The sequence below is a fragment of the Chiloscyllium punctatum genome, chromosome 44 (genome assembly GCF_047496795.1).
Source record: "Chiloscyllium punctatum isolate Juve2018m chromosome 44, sChiPun1.3, whole genome shotgun sequence".
Classification (NCBI taxonomy): Eukaryota; Metazoa; Chordata; class Chondrichthyes; order Orectolobiformes; family Hemiscylliidae; genus Chiloscyllium; species Chiloscyllium punctatum.
In genome coordinates, this window is record NC_092782.1 from 20,305,017 (window position 1) to 20,322,425 (window position 17,409).

Genomic DNA, 17,409 nt, shown 5'->3' on the forward strand with positions numbered 1-17,409 from the left:
ATCTGAGGAGCAGGAGAATCAACATTTCAGGCATAACCCTTTCATCAGGAATGGTGGTGGTGGTAGGGATGTTGGATATTGGGAGGTGAGTGTTGGATAATGATGATGATAAGATTGGGGATGTTAGGAGGTGGGTGTTGGGTAATGGTGGTAATAGGGGTGGGGGTGTTGGGAGGTGAGTGTTGGGTAATGATGGTGATAGGGGTGGGGATGTTGGGAGGTGGTTGTTAGGTAATGATGGTGATAGGGGTGGGGGTGTTGGGAGGTGAGTGTTGGGTAATGATGGTGATAGGGGTGGGGGTGTTGGGAGGTGGTTGTTAGGTAATGATGGTGATAGGGGTGGGGGTGTTGGGAGGTGAGTGTTGGGTAATGATGGTGATAGGGGTGGGGGTGTTGGGAGGTAAGTGTTAGGTAATGATGCTGACAGAGGTGGGGATGTTGGGAGGTGGTTGTTAGGTAATGATGGTGATAGGGGTGGGGGTGTTGGGAGGTAAGTGTTGGATAATGACGGTGATAGAGGTGGGGGTGTTGGGAGGTGAGTGTTGGGTAATGATGGTGATAGGGGTGGGGGTGTTGGGAGGTAAGTGTTGGATAATGACGGTGATAGAGGTGGGGGTGTTGGGAGGTGAGTGTTGGGTAATAATGGTGACAGAGGTGGGGGTGTTGGGAGGTGAGTGTTGGGTAATGATGGTGACAGAGGTGGGGGTGTTGGGAGGTGAGTGTTGGGTAATGACGGTGATAGAGGTGGGGGTGTTGGGAGGTGAGTGTTGGGTAATAATGGTGACAGAGGTGGGGGTGTTGGGAGGTGAGTGTTGGGTAATGATGGTGACAGAGGTGGGGGTGTTGGGAGGTGAGTGTTGGGTAATGATGGTGATAGGGGTGGGGGTGTTGGGAGGTGAGTGTTGGTTAATGATGGTGATAGAGGTGGGGGTGTTGGGAGGTGGGTGTTGGGTAATGATGGTAATAGGGGTGGGGGTGTTGGGAGATGAGTGTTGGGTAATGATGGTGATAGGGGTGGGGGTGTTGGGTAATGATGGTGATAGGGGTGGGGGTGTTGGGAGGTGGGTGTTGGGTAATGATGGTAATAGGGGTGGGGGTGTTGGGAGGTGGGTGTTGGATAATGATGGTAATAGGGGTGGGGGTGTTGGGAGGTGGATGTTGGGTAATGATGGTAATAGGGGTGGGGGTGTTGGGAGGTGGGTGTTGGATAATGATGGTAATAGGGGTGGGGGTGTTGGGAGGTGGGTGTTGGATAATGATGGTAATAGGGGTGGCTGTATTGGGAAGTGGACATGGGTGATAGTGATAGGGTTGGAAATGTTGGGAGGTGGGTATTGGGTAATGGTGGTGATAAGGGCGGGGGTGTTGGGAGAAGGATTATTGGAATAATGATAATGGAATTGGTTGGTGAGAAAGAGAGTGTTGGTTGAGGGGATGTAGGGTGTTGGGAGGTCAGTGTTGAAGATTGGGTAATAACAGTTATGTGGATAGGTGTTGGGAATGATAGTGGGATTCTTTGGTGGGAGAGAGGGTCTTGGGGGTGATGGTAGTGGGATGGGTGTGTTGGGGGGGTGTGTTGGGTCATGGTTATTAGGTGGGGAATTTGAGTGTTGGTCTGGGGGCATCTGGAGTCTAATATGGGCACTTTTGCCTCTTTCAGATTGTTGCCCCTAAGCGGAGGAAGCTGGAGGAAGCAGAGGCAGAGCTGAAAATCCAAATGGAGAAATTGAATAAAAAGAGGTCGGAGCTGACTGAGATTAAGAGTAAACTAGAACTACTTCAGAACCAACTCTCGCAAAAACTTGCTGAAAAGAAGCAACTGGAAGAGAGCATCAAACTGACGGAGTATGTCTCCTGAAGCCCTAAACATCACTCAGTATACTGCTTTATAGCACTGTGTGTGTGTGTCTGTGTGTGTATGTCTGTGTGAGAGTGTCTGTGTGTGTGAGGGTCTATGTATGTGTGTGTCTGTGTGAGAGCATCTGTGTGTGTGTGTGTGTCTGTGTGAGAGTGCCTGTGTGTGTGAGAGAGAGTCTATATGTGTGTTTATGTGTGTGTATATATGTGTGTGTGTGTGTTTGTGTGAGAGTGTCTGTGTGAGAGTGTTTGTGTGAGTGTGAGGATCTATGTGTATGTATCTATGTGTGTGTGTCTGTGTGAGAGCATCTGTGTGTATGTGTGTCTGTGCATGTGTGAGAGTGTCTGTGTGTGTGCGTGTTTGGTTGTGTGCATGATCTCAAAAGGCTTGATCAACTTCTCTTTGTTTATTTTATTTAGTTACTAATCACCAGGTTGGATTGCGCTCTGTCACAATTATCCTGACATTTGGAAACACGAAATATTGTAAACTGCAGTAAATGGCCTTTATATGCAGATGGTCTTAGCTGTCACTGAGAGGAAAGCACTCCCTCTACATCAGAGGGTCACATGGACCAAGAATCTCAGCTAACACCTCACTGTGAGGGTGAGGGAGTGCCACATTGTCAAAAGATGCCATTATGGATATGAACATTTAACCATTGCTCCCATCATGCTGACACTGTGTTCTTTGTGAGAAATTACTGTGTACAAATTGGATTTTGCATTTCCTACGTTGCATTGTTGACTGTAAAGCAGTTTGGGACATCCTGTGTTTTTGAATGGTGCTATATAAATGCATATTCAGCTGTCCATAATCACATGGTGTCTGGAAAGTGAATCGTTTGATAGTGATTGAGAATTATAAACTGGAGCTCTGGTGTCCTTGCACTGGAACTGCTGGAAATGAGTCTCGAACACACTACACTCTGCCTTTTTGTTAAAGCCAGAGATTTGTTCTGTTTTTACACTGTGGTCTCACAGTCTCTGGCACGAGGAATAATACTGTATATGACAAATAACCGTCTTCACATATTTAGTCCCAAAATCTGGAATCTCCGCCCATCCACTGTCACAATGACTCAATGGATGGAAACTCATACCAAACTCGTTCAGGAAAGGATGGAAGAATCCAAATCTGTGCTGTGGGGTGATGGCTGGGTGAGGGTGAGAGGGAGCAGTGCTGTCAGAATGGGCTGTGGTTCAGTGTCTCACGATTGCCTCTGGGTTATCTTGTGGGTTTGCAGCATGTTGCCCTCTGTCTCTGCTCATGAGCTCCTGTCTGATTTCAGGCTGAAACTGGAACGAGCTGAGAAGCTAATCAATGGCCTTGGAGGAGAGAGAGAGCGATGGACAAGTATATCAGAGCACCTGGAGGCAACATACCAGAACATCATCGGCGATGTTTTATTAAGTGCCAGTGTGGTGGCATACCTTGGTCCCTTCACGCCTGAATTCCGACAGGTAAGGCAAGCTGGCAAAGCTTTTTAATCTCAACAGCAATGCTAAGTGTAATTCCATGTGTGAGCAGGAATAGGGTGAGGGATGACATGGAGCTGTTCACAATTCCATTTGGGAAAGGACCTCCTGCTTACCGCACACAGATTCAACCCAATCATTACAGAACCAAAACTAAAGCAGCTTACAGGACCACTCGGATGTTTCAGCCCCTCATACCTATACCAGGCTGATCAAAGTGTACATTGTTGAAGTGTGTACACCAAGCAATCTGCCACTTGGTACTACTGTGTCCTGGAGACAAGCAGGAGGCAATTATCACTCTGCCCCTCTATCTCAGAGTGATTGAGAACAGCCCCAGTGAGGATCAGCTGCTGATTCTATACCATGAACACAATGTAAATGTTCTCAGTCTTCAACCTTCACTGCTTGCTTGCTGCTTTTGGTTGGAGTTACTGACCCAGTGTGCACATTGGGAAGGCAGGATGACAGCGAGGAGGTTGAGCAATTCATCAACTTCACCAACACACTCCACCCTGACCTTAAATTTACCAGGACCATCTCTGACACCTCCCTCCCCTTCCTGGACCTCTCCATCTCCATTAATGACGACCGACTTGACACTGACATTTTTTACTAGCCCACCGACTCCCACAGCCACCTGGATTACACCTCTTCCCACCCTACCTCTTGCAAAAATGCCATCGCGTATTCCCAACTCCTCCACCTCCGCCGGATCTGCTCCCAGGAGGACCAGTTCCACCACAGAACACACCAGATGGCCTCCTTTAGAGACCGCAATTTCCCTTCCCACGTGGTTAAAGATGCCCTCCAACACATCTCGTCCACATCCCGCACCTCCACCCTCAGACCCCACCCCTCCAACGGTAACAAGGACAGAACGCCCCTGGTGCTCACCTTCCACCCTACCAACCTTCGCATAAACCAAATCATCCGCCGACATTTCCGCCACCTCCAAACAGACCACGCCACCAGGGATATATTTCCCTCCCCACCCCTTTCCGCCTTCCGCAAAGACCGTTCCCTCCGCAACGACCTGGTAAGGTCCACGCCCCCAAACAACCCACCCTCCAATCCTGGCACTTTCCCCTGCCACCGCAGGAACTGTAAAACCTGCGCCCACACCTCTTCCCTCACCTCTATCCAAGGCCCTAAAGGAGCCTTCCACATTCATCAAAGTTTTACTTGCACATCCACTATTGTCATTTATTGTATTCGTTGCTCCCGATGCGGTCTCCTCTACATTGGGGAGGTTGGGTGCCTCCTAGCAGAGCGCTTTAGGGAACATCTCCGGGACACCCGCACCAATCAACCACACCGCCCCGTGGCCCAACATTTCAACTCCCTCATCACCAGACGCCTGGAGGAAGAACGCCTCATCTTTCGCCTCGGAACACTTCAACCCCAGGGCATCAATGTGGACTTCAACAGTTTCCTCATTTCCCCTTCCCCCACCTCACCCTAGTTCTAAACTTCCAGCTCAGTAACTGTCCCCATGACTTGTCCGGACTTGTCCTGCCTATCTCCTTTTCCACCTATCCACTCCACCCTCTCCTCCCTGACCTATCACCTTCATTCCCTCCCCCACTCACCCATTGTATGCTACTTTCTCCCCACCCCCACCCTCCTCTAGCTTATCTCTCCATGCTTCAGGCTCACTGTCTTTATTCCTGATGAAGGGCTTTTGCCCGAAATGTCGATTTTGAAGCTACTTGGATGCTGCCTGAAGTGCTGTGCTCTTCCAGCACCACTAATCCAGAATCTGGTTTCCAGCATCTGCAGTCATTGTTTTTACCACCTTAATGTTTCCACCAGTTGCACCCAAGTAACAAGGACCCACCAGCTTAGCTTCCTTGAGACTCTTAACCCCTGATCTGGAATGAAGATTTCAGTCTTCCCAATCGGAGGAAACTATGGCTCATCCCAATCAGAGAAAAGCACCATGACAGTGTGGATACAGCAGAGAGGAAGCGCGTTTGTGGAGCCATTAGTGAATAAGTGCAACCTTGGGCCAGTGTATGGGGATGACACGGACTTCAACCTGTTTCCTACCTTGGAGTCTAAGTTGTGAGGCAGCAGCTGTTCCCTCTGGTTCTGAAAGGGTTAATGTTGGGGACTGCTTTAAGATCCACCCAATCTGATGATGACACTTGGATGGGGATAAGGTCGATGATTTTATTATTGTGTGGAATGCAGATCCAGATCCACAGATTTCCCCATTGTTTTCGTGACAATGACGAACAAATTAATGCAATTTAGCCTTAATTGCTTCAGCTACAACTTTGCAATAATCTATATCTTGGATATAGGTTTGCTTGCTAAGCTGGAAGGTTCATTTTCATACATTTTGTCACGATACTAGGTAACATCTTCAACGAGCATCTGAATGAAGCACTAGTGGTGTAGCCAGCTTTCTATTTATATGTTTGAGTTTCCTTAGGTTGGTAATGTCATTTCCTGTTCTATTTCTCAGGTGATGGTAAATGGGCTCCAAGTCCATGTGTTTGATGATAGAATTTGGGTTGGAATGCTATGCTTCTGGGAATTCTCGTGCGTGTCTCTGTTTGGTTTGTTCTAGGATGGATGTGTTCTCCCAGTCAAAGTGGTGTCCTTCCTCAGCCGTATTTAAGGATGGAGTGGGTCATGTCTTTTTGTGGCTAGTTGATGTTCATGTATCCTGGTGGCTAGGTTTCTGCCTGTTTGTCCAAGGTAATGTTTGCTACAGCTCTTGCACAGTATTTTTTAAATGACATTAGCCTTGCTTGGTGTCTATATAGAGTCTTTCAAGTTCATTAGTTGCTGTTTTTAGTGTGTTGGTGAGTTTGTGGGCTACCATGATGCCAAGGGGTCTGGAGTAGTCTGGCAGTCATTTCAGAAATGTCTTTGAAGTAGGAGAGAGTGGCTAGGGTTTCTGGATGGGATTTATTTGCTTGTTTGGGTTTGTTGTTGAGAAATTGGCGAACTATGTTCATTGGGTACCCATTCTTTTTGAATACACGGTATAGGTGATTTTCCTCTGCTCTGCGTGGTTCCTCTGTACTGCAGTGTGTGGTGGCTCATTGAAATAATGTTCTAACACAGCTTTGTTTGTGGGTGTTGGGATGATTGCTTCTATAGGTCAATATTTTGTCCATATGTGTTGCTTTCCTGTAAACGCTGGTTATAGAACATAGAACAATACAGCACAGAACAGGCCCTTTGGCCCACGATGTTGTGCCAAACATTTGTCCTAGCTTAAGCACCTATCCATGTACCTATCCAATTGCCACTTAAAGGTCACCAATGACTCTGACTCTGCCACTTCCACAGGCAGCGCATTCCATGCCCCGACCACTCTCTGGGTAAAGATTTGAAGTTCCCCATTAGCTGTTTACTCTACTGTAACATCCTAGGAATAGCAGTTTGTTGTTCTTTTTCTCCTCTATCCTTCAACATAGGAAATGACATTACCACAGGAAATGGCATCACCGACCCAAGGAAAGCCAAACATAGAAAGTGGGCTACACCACCAGTGCTTCATCAGGAGGCTCACTGAAGATGTTACCTAGTACGGTAATGAAATGTCTGAAAATGAACCTTGCATCTCAGCAAGCAAATCTACATCCAGAACCTCAACCTGTGCTACAAATCTTCTCAAAACTCACTAATCTACACCTTGTTAAGATAAGAACCTCTTCTTGTTAAGACTCACTTGTCATTGTTCCTCTATCATCGTAAACGAGATAGACCTTTAGACCCAGTGACAGTATTATTTTACCCCCATCCAGAAACATCCGCTCCCTACCTCCGCCACTCAGCAGCAATATAAACTACAAGATGCACAGCAGAAATTCACCAAGGCTCCTGAGACCACACCTTCCAAACCCATGACCACTTCCATCTAGAAGGACAAAGGCAGCAAATACACAGGAACACCACCTCCCCAACATTTCTCTCCATTCACCATATAGTGCATATGTATGCTCAGGGAGCAGATATTTAATCTGTTTTCAATTCCAGGAACTACATCTTGTACAGATTTCATTTGTTGGGTTGGTATTTCATTTTCTTTACAGAATGTTTTGGGAGAATGGTTGGATATGTGCAAGCAGAAACAGATCCCAGTCTCCAGTGTCTTCTCCTTATTGAATACATTGGGGGATCCTGTGAACATCATGGAGTGGCAACTACATGGACTTCCACGGGACACGTAAGCATTTTTTTCCCAAAACCTCTGCCAGGAATGTGCAAAGTCATTGGCACAGTCTCTCAAAACAATTTTCCTGTCCCCTCAGATTCTCGGTGGATAATGCCATCATTGTGACTTCAGCTCAGCGCTGGCCACTCATGATTGACCCCCAGGGTCAGGCCAATAAATGGATCAAAAACATGGAAAAATCCAACAAGCTTCATGTCAGCAAACTGACTGAGTCTGACTGTATTCGCACTCTGGGGAACTGCATTCAGGTAAGGATCCTATATTCTGTTGTCTGGTCAAACCTCTTCCAGTTCAACCTTCGCCAGATCTGAGAGTGTATACATTCACGGTCCTGTGGCCTTTCACAGGGATCAGTTGGTGATTGGAGTGTGACAACAGATTTCAGGACTTGCTCTTTTACTCCTTGTCAGCAGAGAAGCAGGGGTCAATAATCATCCTACAGTGGGAGGTGGATAATTTAAAAATTCTTCAGTATCTCTATCCTGGTTTATCCCCCATAAATTGAAGTCTAATCTTCAGGACCTGTGTCATCAGATTTTTAGATTAACCATAAACCACTTCAGACCACACTCTAACTATCATGGGATCCTACCATGTCCCTTCCAACTAACAGGAAGTATCCATTTTTTGCAGTGGGAGTGGTGAGAGCGAGGACCGGGGGTTGACAGGAAAGTAAATAAATCCTATAAAAGCTTACCTCATGAATAGGCAAAGCGCACACTAAGCAGGAGCAGACACGGGACTGCTGAGTAAGTGAGGTTATATATTTGGGTGGTTGTATTACCTGAAACACTACTTAGGTAGTGTCTCCCACCCATCCTCCTCCTCCAACCAAAAGTTCTATGCACTAATTTGGTGAGGTTACTGGATTTTTAAAATAGTCTCTTTGGGAATTGAGAATAGTGGGAATGGAGGTTAGGGCAGTTGAATGCTCCTCCTGTAGAATGTGGGAGGCAATGGTCACTACTAATGTCCTCACTGACTTCCTCTGCGGGAAGTGCATCAACTCCAGCTCCTCGGAAACCTCATTAGGAATCTGGAGCTGGATGCACTTCAGATCATTCAGGAGGCTGAGGGGGTAATTGAGAGGAGTTACATGGAGGTAGCCTCACCTCAGGCATACAAAAAAGGTGGATGGGTTACAGTCAGGGGACAGAAAGGGAACAGGCAGACCGTGCAGGGGTCCCCTGAGGCCGTTTCCCTCAATAATGAGCAGAACATTTTGGATAATGTTGAGGGGGACCGGGGTAAGCTGTGGGATACACATCTCTGGCACAGAGCCTGTCCCTGTTGCTAGAAGGGAAGGGGGAAGACAAGTAGAGCATTAGTCATTGGAGACTCCATAGTTAGGAGGACAGATAGGAAGTTCAGCGGGAACGAGAGACTCACAGTTGGTGTGTTGCCTCCCAGGTGTCAGGGTTTGTGATGTCTCAGATAGTGTTTTCGGGATCATTAAGAGGGAGGAGGAACAGCCCCGAGTCGTGGCCCACATAGGCACCAATGACATAGGTAGGAAAAGGGATGGGGATGTCAGGCAGAAATTCAGGGAGCTAGGGGGGAAGCTTAGAGCTAGAACAAACATGCTAGCGAGGTGAGGAATAGGGAGAGACAGCAGTTCAATACATGGCTACAGGATGGTGCAGGAGGGAGGGATTCAGATACCTGGATAATTGGGGCTCATTCTGGCATAGGTGGGACCTCTACAAACTGGATAGACTAGACCTGAACCACAGAGGTACCAATATCCTGGGAGGGAGGTTTGCTAATGATCTTCGGGAGGGTTTAAACTAATTCAGCAGGGAGATGGGAACCTGAATTGTAGCTCCAGTGTCCAGGAGGTTGAGAGTAGTGAGGTCAGAAATAAGGTTTCAAGGTCACAGGAGTGTACCTGCAGGTGGGAAAATAGTTTGAAGTGTATCTACTTCAATGCCAGGAGCATCTGGAATAAGATGGGTGAACTTGCGGCATGGGTTAGTACCTGGGACTTCGATGTTGTGGCCATTTCAGAGACATGGATAGTGCAGGGACAGAAATGGTTCTTGCAGGTTCCAGGGTTTAGATGTTTCAGCAAGAACAGGGAAGGTGGTAAAAGAGGGGGAGTGTGGCATTGTTAGTCAAGGACAGTATTACTGTGGCAGAAAGGACATTTGATGAGGACTCCTCTACTGAGGTAATATGGGCTGAGGTTAGAAACAAGAAAGGAGAGGTCACCCTATTGGGAATTTTCTATAGCCTCCGAAAAGTTCCAGAGACGTAGAGGAAAAGATTGCAAAGATGAATTTGGATAAGAGCGAAAGTAACAGGGTAGTTGTTGTTTCCAAATTATTGACTGGAAATGCTATTGTTCAAGTACCTTACATGGGTCAGTTTGGTTTCCTGAAGAAGGGCTTTTGCTCGAAACGTCGATTCTCCTGCTCCTTGGTGATAGTGACCATAATTCGGTTAAGTTTACTTCAGCAATGGAAAAGGATAGGTGTATACAGCTGGACAAGAGTTATAACTGGGGGAAAGGCAATGATGTGATTAGGCAAGATTTAGGATACATAGGATGGGGAAGGAAACTGCAGGGGATTGGACAATTGAAATGTGGAACTTGTTCAAAGAACAGCTACAGTGTGTCCTTGATAAGTATATACCTGTCAGGCAGAAAGGAAGTGATCGAGCAAGGGAATCATGGTTTACTAAAGAAGTTGAATCTCTTGTCAAGAGGAAGAAGAAGGCTTATGTTAGGATGAGATGTGAAGGCTCAGTTAGAGTGCTAGAGAGTTACAAGTTAGCCAGGAAGGACCTAAACGGAGAGCTGAGAAGAGCCAGGAGGGGACAGGAGAAGTCTTGGGCAGATAGGATCAAGGAAAACCCTAAATCTTTCTTTAGCTATATCAGGAATAAAAGAATGACTAGAGTAAGATTAGGGCTAGTCAAGGATAGTAGTGGGAAGTTGTGCATGGAGTCTGAAGAAATAGAACAGGCAGTAAATTAATATTTTTCATCTGCATTCACACTGGAAAAAGACAGTGTTGTCGAGGAGAATACTGAGATACAGGCTATTAGACTAGACAGGATTGAGGTTCACAAGGAGGAGATGTTAGCAATTCTGAAAAGTATGAAAATAGGTAAGTCCCCTGGGCCAGATCGGATTTACCCTAGGATTCTTTGGGAAACTAGGGAGGAGATTGCAGAGCCTTTGGCTTTGATCTTTATATCGTTATTGTCTACAGGAATAATCCCAGGGATAGCAAGTGTTATCCTCTTGTTCAAGAAGGGGAGTAGAGACAACCCTGGTAGTTATAGACCAGTAAGCCTTACTTCGGTTGTGGGTAAAGTGTTGGAAATGATTATAAGAGAGAAGATTTATAATTTTCAAGAAAGGAATAATTTGATTAGGGACAGTCAATTTGGTTTTGTAGAGTGTAGGGTGTGCCTCACAAACCTTATTGAATTCTTTAAGATGGTGACCAAACAGGTGGATGAGGGTAAAGCAGCTGATGTTGTGTATATGGATTTCAGTAAAGCTTTTGTTAACGTTCCCCATGGTAGGCTCTTACAGAAATTTCAGAGGCATGGGATTGTGGGTGATTTTGTGGTTTGGATCAGACATTGGCTCGCTGTAAGAAGACAGAGGATGGTGGTTGATGGGAAATGTTCATCCTGGAGTTCATTTATTAGTGGGGTACCTTAAGGATCTATTTCGGGGCCACTGCTGTTCATCATTTTTATAAATGATCTGGATGAGGGTGTAAAAGGATGGATTAATAAATTTGAGGATGACACTAAAGTTAGTGGAGTTGTGGACAGTGCGGAAGGATGTTGTAGGTTACAGAGGGACATAGATAAGCTGCAGAGCTAGGCTGAGAAGTGGCAAATGCAGTTTAATGCAGAAAAGTGTGACGTGATTCACTTTGGAAGGAGTAACAGGAATGCAAAGTACTGGGCTAATGGTAAGCTTCTTAGTAGTGTGGATGAGCAGAGAAATCTCTGTGTCCATATGCGTAGATCTCTGAAAGCTGCCACCCAGTTTGATAGGATTGTTCAGAAGGCGCACAGTGTGTTAGCTTTTATTGGGAGAGGGATTGAGTTTTGGAGCCACAAGGTCATGCTGCAGCTGTACATAACTCTGGTGTGGCCGCATTTGGACTATTGCGTACAGTTCTGGTCGCAGCATTATAGGAAGGATGTGGAAGCATTGGAAAGAGTGCAGAGGAGATTTACCAGGATGTTGCCTGGTATGGAGGGAAGGTCTTATGAGGAAAGGCTGAGGGACTTGAGGCTGTTTTCGTTAGAGAGAAGATGATTAAGAGGTGACTTTAAGAGGTGAATTAATAGAGGCATACAAGATGATCAGAAGATTAGATAGGGTGGACAGTGAGAGCCTTTTTCCTCGGATGGTGATGGCTAGCACAAGAGAACATAGCTTTAAACTGAGGGGTGACAGATATAGGCCAGATGTCAGAGTTCTTTACTCAGAGAGTAGTAAGGGCATGGAATGCCCTGCCTGCAACAGCCAACTTTAAGGACATTTAAATGGTCATTGAATAGGCATATGGATGAAAATGGAATAGTGTGGGTTAGATCGGCTTTAGGTTGGTTTCACAGGTCGGCACAACATCGAGGGGCAAAGGGCTTGTACTGCTCTGTTTTATTCTATGTTCAATCGCATTGACAAACCATGTGACTCAGGATAAAACTTTGAATCATATTTATCAGGAACTATTAGCCAAAGAAAAACTGGACTTAGTTTAATGATTTCATGGCTCTGAAGTACTTGATGAATACTTTTCATCAGTGTTCACATTGGGAAAGGGCAATGTTAGTGAGAATACAGACATACAGGCTTCACCATTAGATCAGATCGAGATTGACAAAAAGGAGGTTTTAGCAATTTCAGAATCTCTGAAAATACATAAGACCCTACGGCTGGATGGAAATTATCCACAGATTTTCTGGGAAGCCAGGAAGGAGATTGTAGAGCCTTTGGCTTTGATCTTTGTCAGCATTGTTGACAGGAGTAGTGCCAGAGGACTGGAGGATAGCAAATGTTGTTCCCTTGTTCAGGAAGGGGAGTCGGGGCTACCCTGGAAATTATAGGCCAGTGAGCCTTACTTCAGTTGTATTTAAGGTGTTGGAAAAGGTTATAAGAGATAGTATTTATAATAATCTGGAAAGGAATAAGTTAATTAGGGATAGTCAACACGGTTTTGTGAAGGGTAGATCGTGCCTCACTAATCTTATTGAGTTCTTTGAGAAGGTGACCAAACAGGTGGATGAAGGTAAGGTGGTTGATGTGTATATGGACATTTGATAAGGTTCCACACAGTAGGCTATTACACAAAATAAGGGGTTTTGGGATTGAAGGTGATTTAATGGTTTAATGAGAAAGTGTGAGGTAGTTCACTTCAGAATAAGTGATAGGAATGAAGAGTACTGGGCTAATGATAAAATGCTTGGCAGTGTAGATGAACAGAGAGATCTCGGTGTACAGGTGCATAAATCCCTGAAAGTTACCACTTGGGTTGTTGGAGTTGTTAAGAAGGCATGTGGGGTGTTGGCGTTTGTTGGTAGGGGGATTGAGTTTCGGAGCCACGAGATCATGCTTCAGTACAAGACACTGTTAAGGCCACACCTGAAGTATTGCGTGCAGTTCTGGTTACTGCGTTATTGGAAGGATGTGAAAGCTATGGAAAGGGTGCAGAGGAGATTTACTAGGATGTTGCCTGGTATGGAAGGAAGGTCTTACAAGGAAAGGCTGAGGGAACCGAGGTTGTTTTTGTTGGAGAGAAGATTGAAAAGTGACTTAATCAAGACATATAAGATAATCAGCAGATTTGATAGGGTGGACAGTGAGAGCCTTTTCTCTTGGATGGTGAAAGCTAACACTAGGGGATATAGCTTTAAATTGAGGGGTGATAGATTTAGAAATCGGGGGTAGAGGGGTAGTTTCTTTACTCAGCGAGCAGTAGGGGCATGGAACGGCCTGCCTACAACTGTAGTAGACTTGCTGACGTTAAAGGCAATTAAATGGACATTGGACATACATATGGATAATAATGGAATGGTGTAGATTGGATGGACATCAGATTAATTTCACAGGTCACTGCAACATTGAGGGCTGAAGGGTCTGCACTGCGCTGTAACGTTCTATGTTTGTTCTATATTTTAAGATTCTTATCCAATTCATTTGTGGGTCAGCTCTTTTCAGAATATTTGAAACATAAACAGTATCCACAATGACTGAGGTATCATTTGTCAGACGCCACCCAAACATACCCAGTGCCAACATCAATACATCGCATTATATTCATTACAAATGCATCAGAATGGAAAACCCTAACACATCTGGACATTATCCAATTTGGGTTGATGTGCAACAATGACAATTTGCACCACATAAGTGACAGACAATAACTATCTCTGACAAAAAAAAGAGCCTTTACCATTTCCTGTCATTTTCAATGGTATTGCCATTATTCAATCCTCCACAATGGGGTTACCATTGACCAGAAAATAAACTGGACTAGCCATATAAATACACTGACTGCAAGGGCAGGTCAGAAGCTAGGAACCCTGCGTAAATAACTCAAACTCCTGACTCCCCAAAGCTTGTCCACCACTTACAAGGTACAACTCAGGAGTGATGGAACACTCCCCATTTGCCTGAATGGGTGCAACTTCAACAACACCAAGAAGCTCGACACCACCCAGGACAAAACAACCTGCTCAACTGGCACAACATTCACAAACATCCACTCCCTCCACCAGCTGGAAGGACAAGAGTGACATCTGCATGGGAGCACCACCTCCTCCAGAATCGCCTCCAAGTCCAACTTTGAAATATATCACCTTTCCTTCAGTGTTTACTGCACAGCCCAAAGACAGCAGTGGTTCAGGAAGGCAGCTCACCTCCACCTTCACCAGGCCTGCTCTAAATGGACAAGAAATGCTGGCCTAGCCAGTGAACCACAAAATCCCATGAAAGAATGAAAGAAAACCTTAACTGAACAAAAATGATATTCTCCAACTGATAGCATGTATCTGGGATAGATGAGGCCCACTTGCTCTGCTTTACAGCAGAATATGGCTCTTGGAAACCTATTTTGTAGCCTTCCCATCTTTATGAACTGAAAATGTGTCGCTGGAAAAGCGCAGCAGGTCAGGCAGCATCCAAGGAGCAGGAGAATTGCGTTTCGGGCATGAGCCCTTCTTCAGGAATGAGGAGAGTGTGCCAAGCAGGCTAAGATAAAAGGTAGGGAAGGAGGGACTTGGGGAGGGGCGTTGGAAATGCGATAGGTGGAAGGAGGTTAAGGTGAGGGTGATAGGCCCGGAGTGGGGGTGGGGGCGGAGAGGTCAGGAAGAAGATTGCAGGTTAGGAAGGTGGTGCTGAGTTCAAGGGTTGGGACTGAGACAAGGTGGGGGGAGGGGAAATGAGGAAACTGGAGAAGTCTGAGTTCATCCCTGAGTTCATTCCCATCTTTATGGTAAGTTAATGAATTGTTGCTGAGGAAAATATATGGTTGATAGATGTGATTGAAATTCACACAAAGCAAAGCCAAGGGAGATGGGTCAGGACATGTGAAACTTTGGGACACAGAGTATATTGCATATCACTGCCTAAGCGTCTGTCCCACCTTAAGAATGTGAAACTTCCAAATGAGCATCACACCCAGAATTGACCCCGAAGATGAACCACCATCCACTAACCCATCACTGATTTCACACATTCCTCAATTAATCTGAAATTAATATGAAAACTTGCATTCATTAAACAGATCAAGGAATAATCATTAGCAATTAGCAAGCTCAACAGAATCAAACATTAAGTTATTTCTTTCCAAACCCAGATGTCAAGAGACAAAAACAAAAATTAAATCAGTCAGACAACTTTCAGAATGTCTTCACTGTTGTTTTTCTTTCCTCCCTTATGTGGCTACTAAAAATAGCACTCAATGTAATAAGCATGATAGAGTCTCTAACGTTCCATGTCTTAGCACACTGTCTAAATTATTAGTTTCTATCTTCTAGTTTGGAAATCCAGTTTTAATTGAAAATCTTTCGGAAGAACTCGATCCCATTCTGGAGCCATTGCTGCTGAAACAAACTTTCAAACAAAGAGGGATGGACTGCATTCGCCTTGGAGAAACAGTTGTACAATACTCAAAAGATTTCAAGCTGTACATGACCACCCGGCTTCGAAACCCCCATTACCTCCCAGAGGTTTCTGTCAAGGTAGACCCATCAATCAGTTCACATCAAAACAGGGACGGCTAAAATTGGTTTGGTGCAAAAATCAAGTTGTTTATTCCCTATGAACGTTCCCAACAAACCTGAGCTGCTGAATCCCTCCAATTAGTCCTGTCATCTCTTACAGCCAGAGATGTATGGAGCAGACACCACAAGATGATACCTGTAGACCTGTCACCTGCCCTTTTGTCGTACTATGTAGTTTAGTAGGATCTAAGTATAGGATCAATGCCCTGTCAGTGTCTGTAGGGGTGCCTGCTAATCACTGGGGTTTACTCTCAAATGTATTTGCTAATGTTGTTGCTGCAAAGGGCCATCTCTATATCCAGGACCATGATGCAACAATGCTACTGAAGCTGGTTCACCTCAGGGATATGGGCAGCGTTTATGGAGAAGTAAATTGAGTTAACATTTGGGTGAAACATGATGCTGCTTCTGAACTGAAGAGAGAGGTAAATGCATGGCACGTTTTATAATACGAGAAAAGTAGGGGAAAAACACTTGGATAAGAAGGAAGGTCAAGGAAGGTTAGAGAGTGAGGGATATTAGAGATCACAGGAGTCACAGTACAAAAGGCAACGTGGGATGTAATGGTTTTAGAGAAAGGACAAAACATAGATACAGAGCAGTAATAGCGAGTTTTGAGAAGATTTGTAGCTTAAGTTGAGGTTCTGGATGTAGGTTTGCTCATTGAGCTGGAAGGTTCATTTCTAGACATTTCATCACCATACTAGACTTTCAGTGGGCCTCCAGGTGAAGCACTGCAGATAATTCCTGCTTTCTATTTATACGTTTGGGTTTCTTTGGTTGGTGATGTCATTTCCTGTTCTTTTTCTCAGGGGGAGGTAGATGGGGTCTAACTCGATGCATTTGTTGATAGAGTTCCAGTTGGAATGCCATGCTTCTAGGAATTCTTGTGCGTGCCTCTGTTTGGCTTGTCATAAGATGGATGTGTTGTCCCAGTTGAAGTGGTGTCCTTCCTTATCTGTATGTGAGGATATTAGTGAGAGATGGTCATGTCGTTTTGTGGCTAGTTGATGTATCCTGGTGGCTAGTTTTCTGCCTGTTTGTCCAAGGTAATGTTTGTTACAGTTCTTGCACAGTATTTTGTAAATGACATTAGTCTTGCTTGTTGTCTGTATAGAGTCTTTCAAGTTCATTAGTTGCTGTTTTAGTGTGTTGGTGGGTTTGTGGGCTACCATGATTCCAAGGGGTCTGGAGTAGTCTGGCAGTCATTTCAGAAATGTCTTTGAAGTAGGGGAGAATGGCTAGGGTTTCTGGACATGTTTTGTCTGCTTGCTTGGGTTTATTGCTGAGAAATCGGCAGACTGTGTTCACTGGGTACCCGTTCTTTTTGAATACATGGTATAGGTGATTTTCCTCCACTCTGCGTAGTTCCTCTGTGCTGCAGGGTGTGTTGGCTCGTTGAAATAATGTTCTAACAGAGCTTCGTTTGTGGGTGTTGGGATGATTGCTTCTGTAGTTCAATATTTGGTCTGTGTGTGTTGTTTTCCTGTAGACGCTGGTTTGAAGTTCCCTGTTGGATGTTCGCTCTATTGTGACGTCTAGGAATGGCAGTTTGTGGTTTGAATTTTTTCACTAAAGAGGAGGAAAACAACTCCCTTGTCGGTCCAACCTCA

The 17,409-nt window shown here is 45.2% G+C and overlaps 1 protein-coding gene across 3 annotated transcripts in view; it reads left to right on the plus strand.

Moving 5' to 3' along the window:
* Window positions 1-17,409, plus strand: part of LOC140466786 (dynein axonemal heavy chain 3-like) — a 601,941-nt gene that overhangs the window by 508,630 nt on the left and 75,902 nt on the right. For all 3 annotated transcript variants that reach the window (XM_072562421.1, XM_072562422.1, XM_072562423.1), the window contains 5 exons: window positions 1,661-1,845; window positions 3,150-3,321; window positions 7,392-7,525; window positions 7,611-7,782; window positions 15,551-15,754. In XM_072562421.1, coding sequence (XP_072418522.1) covers window positions 1,661-1,845; window positions 3,150-3,321; window positions 7,392-7,525; window positions 7,611-7,782; window positions 15,551-15,754 — 867 coding nt within the window. The remainder of the gene's footprint in view (window positions 1-1,660; window positions 1,846-3,149; window positions 3,322-7,391; window positions 7,526-7,610; window positions 7,783-15,550; window positions 15,755-17,409) is intronic.